General features: G+C 35.3%; 1 protein-coding gene across 1 annotated transcript; it reads right to left on the reverse strand.

Moving 5' to 3' along the window:
- Positions 1-893: 893 nt before the first annotated feature.
- Positions 894-8,405, reverse strand: LOC132562865 (uncharacterized). Its single transcript, XM_060227642.1, has 3 exons — positions 6,302-8,405; positions 3,254-3,258; positions 894-3,029 (listed from the first exon to the last, which is right to left on the reverse strand). The coding sequence occupies exons 1-3, from the start codon at positions 8,403-8,405 to the stop codon at positions 894-896; spliced, it is 4,245 nt and encodes a 1,414-aa protein (XP_060083625.1).
- Between the last annotated feature and the right edge of the window lie 301 nt (positions 8,406-8,706).

An 8,706-nucleotide genomic window follows, 5' to 3' on the forward strand; every position in this document is an offset into this window, starting at 1 on the left:
GTCATCAATATTGTGAAGAGAAAAACTCTCTAACATCTAACGGTATCGTGAAACTCAGTATGTGTGAAATTGATAGAAGCAGATGATTCATATTGATATAACATTTCACGGCGTGGTATTTCATTGCTGTCAATGAACAAGGCATATTTACATTTTGTTAATAAGATAAAACAATGAAGATGTCATTTGTTGTTCAGAATGTTATGATAAAAACGGTACAAAAGATCAGGCCCCACTTGTATAAAACATCTCAACTTGAGATTTCCTCAAGTCGAGATTTTCCTTAGCTAATATCTCCTTGAAAATATCTTGTATGGAAATTCCTCAAGGAATTTCAGGACATCCTAGCCGATGCCTTCCTCCTGTTCCTTGAGAAAATTTTATGCAAGCCGTTTTTGAGGAGATATCAGCTGAGGAAAATCTCGACTTGAGGAAATCTCAAGTTGAGATGTTTTATACAGGTGGGGCCTGATATGCTATTGTTGATTGACTAACACTTCATTATGAAATTTATGATTATGTATAGCCTCTGCATTGGAAGATATTATTTCCTTAAGTGTCTTTTGCAGATGGTAGACACAGCTAGTGGACTTTTAGTCCCCGAGGTTTGCAGTAACCTGCATGACGCGTTTTTAATCATTTTAAACAGTTCAGAATGACGTTCTTTTCAAATGATCAGAAATTTGAAAATTACGACTTCAACTAAATCATTGGATGAGTGCAGATGCCCATCTCCATTTTGAAATGTCTCCTTAACAATTTTGATTTTCTTGATATTAATTGTTTATTTCACTCTACTGTATCTTATTTTAATTTTGTATTGAAATCAGCTATTGTGTTTTTAGTACCATCTCCGGTACTGGAATATTAAACTAAGAATGACGTTGAATATGTCAGTGAGCTTCACCACTTAAACCGTTTGTATTCAATGCAGTTATCACTTTGGCCCATATTCTGCTCTGCCTAACGTTCTCTTGCGACCATTCAGTGTATGTGACGGTGTCCAGGATAGCCCGAACAGAGGAAGGTAATACAGCAGTGTCTAGTTCCTCAAGTAATATCACCGTTAACACCCCGGGGCCCTCCAATGCAGTTTTCGACTGAGTCAACACAAGTTCGAACTTACACCATTCGCTATTTAGGAAATCTCTGGACAAGACAAGAATGATGTTTTTACTGACCTCAAATTTTCTCGTTATATTGTCCAGAATGAACCGCCCTACCTCGAAATCTCTTTCATGTACGCATAGCCTACAACCAGCTTTCTCCTCCAATTCTGGGATCATGTGATCGAAAATAAAGTCCCTGTTGTCATTTGAATAGATAACGAAAGCATCGTATTCGTAGTCCCGGTCATCCTTAATTCGTTTGTAACCAACTCTCTTTATTCCAAGAATGTGAAGCCAGTAGTTTAGTCGGAAACGAAATTTATAGGCGAGTGATATAGCGATAAGAATGACAGCGATACAGATGTTTCTGATGAGTGGAAAATTCAAACGTGAACACGTTTCCACAGTAGGATTGTAATTCTTCAACAGCACGTTGTTCATTTCAGGAGGAAATCTACAAGTATATCTCCGAGGATAGTTGACAATTTCCGTATGTTTTGTGGACTTCATCCAGTCAAGGAACCACATCAAATCGCACGTGCATGAAAAGGGGTTATCAGTGATACAAAATTTATCTAACGAATTTAGGAAACTTTCCTGAAATGACGTCTTATTTACGACTTTTATGTTATTTCCGTCAAGGTATAAGCTTCGTAGTGATGTTACATTACCAAACACTTCAGGGTCGTCGTTCCAACCACTTATGTAGTTCCCGATAAGGATCAAAGATCTCAAATTAGGCATTTGCTGAAAGACGTTGCGAGGAAGTGCTTTTAAGGCTGTGTTATGTAATATAAGCTTCTCTAACTTAACCAATGGTGTAAACAATTCCCGAAGAGATTGGGAATCCGAAGGTAAGAAATTTCCTGTGAGATCAAGCAACAAGAGGTTCGGTAAGGAATGAAACAACTTCCCATATAGCCAAGAGACCTTTTCAAATCTGTATCGATTTTGTCCAAAGTACAACTTTTTAAGACTTGAAGAGTTGAATGCAAATCCTTCAATGTAACGTAAATGATCACCGTTGGAAGTCATTGAAAGTTTTTCCAGTTTTGGTAACCGTGTAAATGTGTTATTGCGTAAAGTTACGAGAGAAGTCTTATCAAGATATAGATTTCGCAAAAATGGTAAACACTGAAAAGAATATTCATCCAGATTATGGAGGTAATTTTGACGAAAGACAAGTGTCTTGATTTTTACTGTAGACTGTCCAGTCGGTCCACAAAAAGATGGTAACTCTCGCATGGCATTGTTTGCCAGGTGTATATAGGATATTGAAGTAGACTCAAATCCGGTGCAATTGAAGTTCGAGATAAGATTGTTCGATAAATCCAAATTTCGCAGAAAATGTAAACTAGAGAAATAACTTCCATATATATTCTCGATTAAATTGTCACTGAAGGACAACGTTTGAATTGAGGAATTATGTACTTCCGAGAATATGTCTTTCCGAATGGTCTTCCAGAGATTGGATTTTAACGAAAGAATTTGTATTCTAGGCGAATAATGTAGAATGTTTGATATTACATTCTGCCGTATGTCGCCATTTCTGCTGATCTCCAAGGTAAACATGTTCGTTAGATTGGTGAATGCATCCGGGTCTATCATGTTAGTCAAAGTATCGATGAAATGTAATCTTTCCACTTGGACTAAGGTCAGATTGAACAAAAACTTCCCCGTTATTTTCGGAAAGTTTGTCTTTGTAAATATTACAGTTCGTGTATACGCCGGGAAAACCGGAACATAATACACAGCACTTCCAGTACAGTTAACCAGCATCGCTTTAGGATAACATTTGCACATGGTCTCAGGACAGTGATCTACATGTTCGAAACTTTCATAGTGTTCCCAACTTAGGTAGAATACCAACAGCATCAAAGTCGTTCCTAAGCGTTGATACATGGTAATGACAATATGGGTCTGTAAATACAAATAGTCAAAAATTATTATGAAAATTAATGTAATGATTACGTTTTTGATGTTGGTATAGAGCTGTGTGTATAGATTAGGATAATTCTCCACCCTTTAGAAATGTATGCGTGAAAACTTTAAAAAAAATGAAGCCCGCTTAATGCCATATAAATGAAATGGAGACTTTAGCGCGCATTCACATACTGTTACTGTTTTCGTTTCTCGTCGCTTACGGTACCTAATAGAAAAAATATCTTTATTATCTAGGTAATCTATTCACAAATGAATTAGTTATTATGTTCAACGTTTCAAGTCTCATGTTGATAGTTTTTATCAGTATGTATCATTTTCAGATAACTTCCTGTAATATTACACCGTCCGGTAACAAGTCTTTCTTTGATACATGCAATAATTATTCAGCTGTCCGCCAAACTAGCTTATATTCACTTAAAATGTCAATATTTCGATAAAAGTTATCCAAAATAACATTTAACTTGAACTCAACGTATTTTATAACAGTCAGTTATTTATATCCGATATAGAGGAATACCCTAGAGCCATCTTAGAAAAAACATGAAACAAAAACTTTAAGCTCAAATCGCGTATTGAATAAACCAGCCAAGTTTCAGACGTAATTACTCAAGAAATTGCACTTCTGATCATATAAACTTGTATACTGTTTATGCTTACCAACTTAGTCAGGAACAAAAGGAGAAAATAAGCTCTGATCACATCACGCTATCCTTCATCAGATGGATATAAATTTTGGACTAATTTATCTTCTTCCATGTAATGCAGTACTACTACTACGTCTTGGTTTCCCTTTACTTCCTCATTTAACCTTACATACATTGTGACATAGGTATACGATAGATTAAGACAAAAAACAAACTATAACATTTACCACTGGCTTTTATTAACCGTAATATATAACACAAGAACCATTCAATAGAATATACAAAATTTCATGAAAATGATGTGAAAATGATTGATAAATGTCAACATCGCGGGGTTGCACATACAAAAAAGTACATATGAGTACATAAGGACATAATTAGAGATCAGATATCTCTATTACAAGTTTATAAGCGGTTACTTCGAGATATGACATATCAACAAATTTTTTAAATGTGCATATAAATAGGATATACTACTTACTTTCAATAAAACAGAAGCCATCTTAATATCATATAGATCAAATGGAAATTTTTTTCTTCCTGATTTTAAATATTTAAATATTAATGTTATAAGACTTTTAGCTATTGTTTTTTGGACAGATCATATAATCAAATTTTATTATATACCAACTAAAAGTAGGTACATGATGATTTTTACCCTTTACTTATTCTTTTTTCAACGACGGTATGAGTTTGTTGTTAATTCATCAAATGCTATCTGTATAAATTATTGTTAGTCCCTTTTATTCTACAACACTATCAAACAAAACATATCCTAGATAATTTTCATTAGGCTTAAATATGAGTTTCGAGTATCGTATCACCACCTATGTTCAGAAGAAGGTAGATATCGAGATCACATTGAATTTGCAGCAGTAATCTGATAGAAGGCTAGATCCATTTCATTCAGGTAAAGTTATATCAAAATATGTTACTGATTTTGTCTCTCCGCTTGCGGTACCTAATAGAAAAATATCTATATTATCTAGGTAATCTATTCACAATTGAATTAGTTGTCATGTTCAACGTTTCAAGCCTAATATAAATAGTTGAATCATTATGTATCTTTTTCAGATTACTTCCTGTAATATGACACCGTCCGGTTACAAATCTTACCTTAATACATACAATAAGTATTCAGCTGTCCGCCAAGCTATCATTTTTTCCGTGTCTTTTACAATGTCGGTTAATTTTCATATTTTGCTTGAGAATGTTGCCAACCGTATATTGTACATGTGCATTGCATTCTTCTGTATAAGGTTATATTGATGAACTGTGAAACTTAACATCAATTTTGAAATTGATGGAAATGTTGGAAGTTTAGTGTATATTCCAGTCAGTGTTTAACACTTATGTCGACCAAGTTGGTTCTTCCTCGGCCTTCTAGGTTTTTCAACAAATTTTGACCAAAGTATCACGGACAACTCTAAGAAGGCCGAAACAGCTGTTTCATATAGTTTACTTCATAATTTGATTCTGTTGTATCTAACTTTTAGTTTGTAAGCTATTCAATGTACATTTTTTCCTATTATTATACTGGTTCCTGAGATAGCTGCAATGTAAATGTCACGTTTAAATATATCAAAATAGTGACATGGTTTAAGATAACTCAATGTCATAGAAGCGAAGTTTTCTAGATGGTAATGTATAGCTTTATTTAATTTTAACTGACGTTAGAGAGTGACGCTTGTCTGTCATCAATATTGTGAAGAGAAAAACTCTCTAACATCTAACGGTATCGTGAAACTCAGTTTGTTTGAGTGAAATTGATAGAAGCAGATGATTCATATTGATATAACATTTCACGGCGTGGTATTTCATTGCTGTCAATGAACAAGGCATATTTACATTTTGTTAATAAGATAAAACAATGAAGATGTCATTTGTTGTTCAGAATGTTATGATAAAAACGGTACAAAAGATCAGGCCCCACTTGTATAAAACATCTCAACTTGAGATTTCCTCAAGTCGAGATTTTCCTTAGCTAATATCTCCTTGAAAATATCTTGTATGGAAATTCCTCAAGGAATTTCAGGACATCCTAGCCGATGCCTTCCTCCTGTTCCTTGAGAAAATTTTATGCAAGCCGTTTTTGAGGAGATATCAGCTGAGGAAAATCTCGACTTGAGAAAATCTCAAGTTGAGATGTTTTATACAGGTGGGGCCTGATATGCTATTGTTGATTGACTAACACTTCATTATGAAATTTATGATTATGTATAGCCTCTGCATTGGAAGATATTATTTCCTTAAGTGTCTTTTGCAGATGGTAGACACAGCTAGTGGACTTTTAGTCCCCGAGGTTTGCAGTAACCTGCATGACGCGTTTTTAATCATTTTAAACAGTTCAGAATGACGTTCTTTTCAAATGATCAGAAATTTGAAAATTACGACTTCAACTAAATCATTGGATGAGTGCAGATGCCCATCTCCATTTTGAAATGTCTCCTTAACAATTTTGATTTTCTTGAGATTAATTGTTTATTTCACTCTACTGTATCTTATTTTAATTTTGTATTGAAATCAGCTATTGTGTTTTTAGTACCATCTCCGGTACTGGAATATTAAACTAAGAATGACGTTGAATATGTCAGTGAGCTTCACCACTTAAACCGTTTGTATTCAATGCAGTTATCACTTTGGCCCATATTCTGCTCTGCCTAACGTTCTCTTGCGACCATTCAGTGTATGTGACGGTGTCCAGGATAGCCCGAACAGAGGAAGGTAATACAGCAGTGTCTAGTTCCTCAAGTAATATCACCGTTAACACCCCGGGGCCCTCCAATGCAGTTTTCGACTGAGTCAACACAAGTTCGAACTTACACCATTTGCTGTTTAGGAAATCTCTGGACAAGACAAGAATGATGTTTTTACTGACCTCAAATTTTCTCGTTATATTGTCCAGAATGAACCGCCCTACCTCGAAATCTCTTTCATGTACGCATAGCCTACAACCAGCTTTCTCCTCCAATTCTGGGATCATGTGATCGAAAATAAAGTCCCTGTTGTCATTTGAATAGATAACGAAAGCATCGTATTCGTAGTCCCGGTCATCCTTAATTCGTTTGTAACCAACTCTCTTTATTCCAAGAATGTGAAGCCAGTAGTTTAGTCGGAAACGAAATTTATAGGCGAGTGATATAGCGATAAGAATGACAGCGATACAGATGTTTCTGATGAGTGGAAAATTCAAACGTGAACACGTTTCCACAGTAGGATTGTAATTCTTCAACAGCACGTTGTTCATTTCAGGAGGAAATCTACAAGTATATCTCCGAGGATAGTTGACAATTTCCGTATGTTTTGTGGATTTCATCCAGTCAAGGAACCACATCAAATCGCACGTGCATGAAAAGGGGTTATCAGTGCTACAAAATTTATCTAACGAATTTAGGAAACCTTCCTGAAATGACGTCTTATTTACGACTTTTATGTTATTTCCGTCAAGGTATAAGCTTCGTAGTGATGTTACGTTACCAAACACTTCAGGGTCGTTGTTCCAACCACTTATGTAGTTCCCGATAAGGATCAAAGATCTCAAATTAGGCATTTGCTGAAAGACGTTGCGAGGAAGTGCTTTTAAGGCAGTGTTCTGTAGTATAAGCTTCTCTAACTTAACCAATGGTGTAAACAATTCCCGAAGAGATTGGGAATCCGAAGGTAAGAAATTTCCTGTGAGATCAAGCAACAAGAGGTTCGGTAAGGAATGAAACAACTTCCCATATAGCCAAGAGACCTTTTCAAATCTGTAGCGATTTTGTCCAAAGTACAATTTTTTAAGACTTGAAGAGTTGAATGCAAATCCTTCAATGGTACGTAAATGATCACCGTTGGAAGTCATTGAAAGTTTTTCCAGTTTTGGTAACCGTGTAAATGTGTTATTGCGTAAAGTTACGAGAGAAGTCTTATCAAGATATAGATTTCGCAAAAATGGTAAACACTGAAAAGAATATTCATCCAGATTATGGAGGTAATTTTGACGAAAGACAAGTGTCTTGTTTTTTACTGTAGACTGTCCAGTCGGTCCACAAAAAGATGGTAACTCTCGCATGGCATTGTTTTCCAGATTTATATCGGATATTGAAGTAGACTCAAATCCGGTGCAATTGAAGTTCGAGATAAGATTGTTCGATAAATCCAAATTTCGCAGAAAATGTAAACTAGAGAAATAACTTCCATATATATTCTCGATTAAATTGTCACTGAAGGACAACGTTTGAATTGAGGAATTATGTACTTCCGAGAATATGTCTTTCCGAATGGTCTTCCAGAGATTGGATTTTAACGAAAGAATTTGTATTCTAGGCGAATACTGTAGAATGTTTGATATTACATTCTGCCGTATGTCGCCATTTCTGCTGATCTCCAAGGTAAACATGTTCGTTAGATTGGTGAATGCATCCGGGTCTATCATGTTAGTCAAAGTATCGATGAAATGTAATCTTTCCACTTGGACTAAGGTCAGATTGAACAAAAACTTCCCCGTTATTTTCGGAAAGTTTGTCTTTGTAAATATTACAGTTCGTGTATACGCCGGGAAAACCGGAACATAATACACAGCACTTCCAGTACAGTTAACCAGCATCGCTTTAGGATAACATTTGCACATGGTCTCAGGACAGTGATCTACATGTTCGAAACTTTCATAGTGTTCCCAACTTAGGTAGAATACCAACAGCATCAAAGTCGTTCCTAAGCGTTGATACATGGTAATGACAATATGGGTGTGTAAATACAAATAGTCAAAAATTATTATGAAAATTAATGTAATGATTACGTTTTTGATGTTGGTGTAGAGCTGTGTGTATAGATTAGGATAATTCTCCACCCTTTAGAAATGTATGCGTGAAAACTTTAAAAAAATGAAGCCCGCTTAATGCCATATAAATGAAATGGAGACTTTAGCGCGCATTCACATACTGTTACTGTTTTCGTTTCTCGTCGCTTACGGTACCTAATAGAAAAAATATCTTTATTATCTAGGTAATCTATTCACAAATGAATTAGTT

Source organism: Ylistrum balloti, unplaced genomic scaffold (assembly GCF_031769215.1).
Source record: "Ylistrum balloti isolate Yb309-2 unplaced genomic scaffold, AGI_CSIRO_Ybal_v1 Utg371538, whole genome shotgun sequence".
Lineage (NCBI taxonomy): Eukaryota > Metazoa > Mollusca > Bivalvia > Pectinida > Pectinidae > Ylistrum > Ylistrum balloti.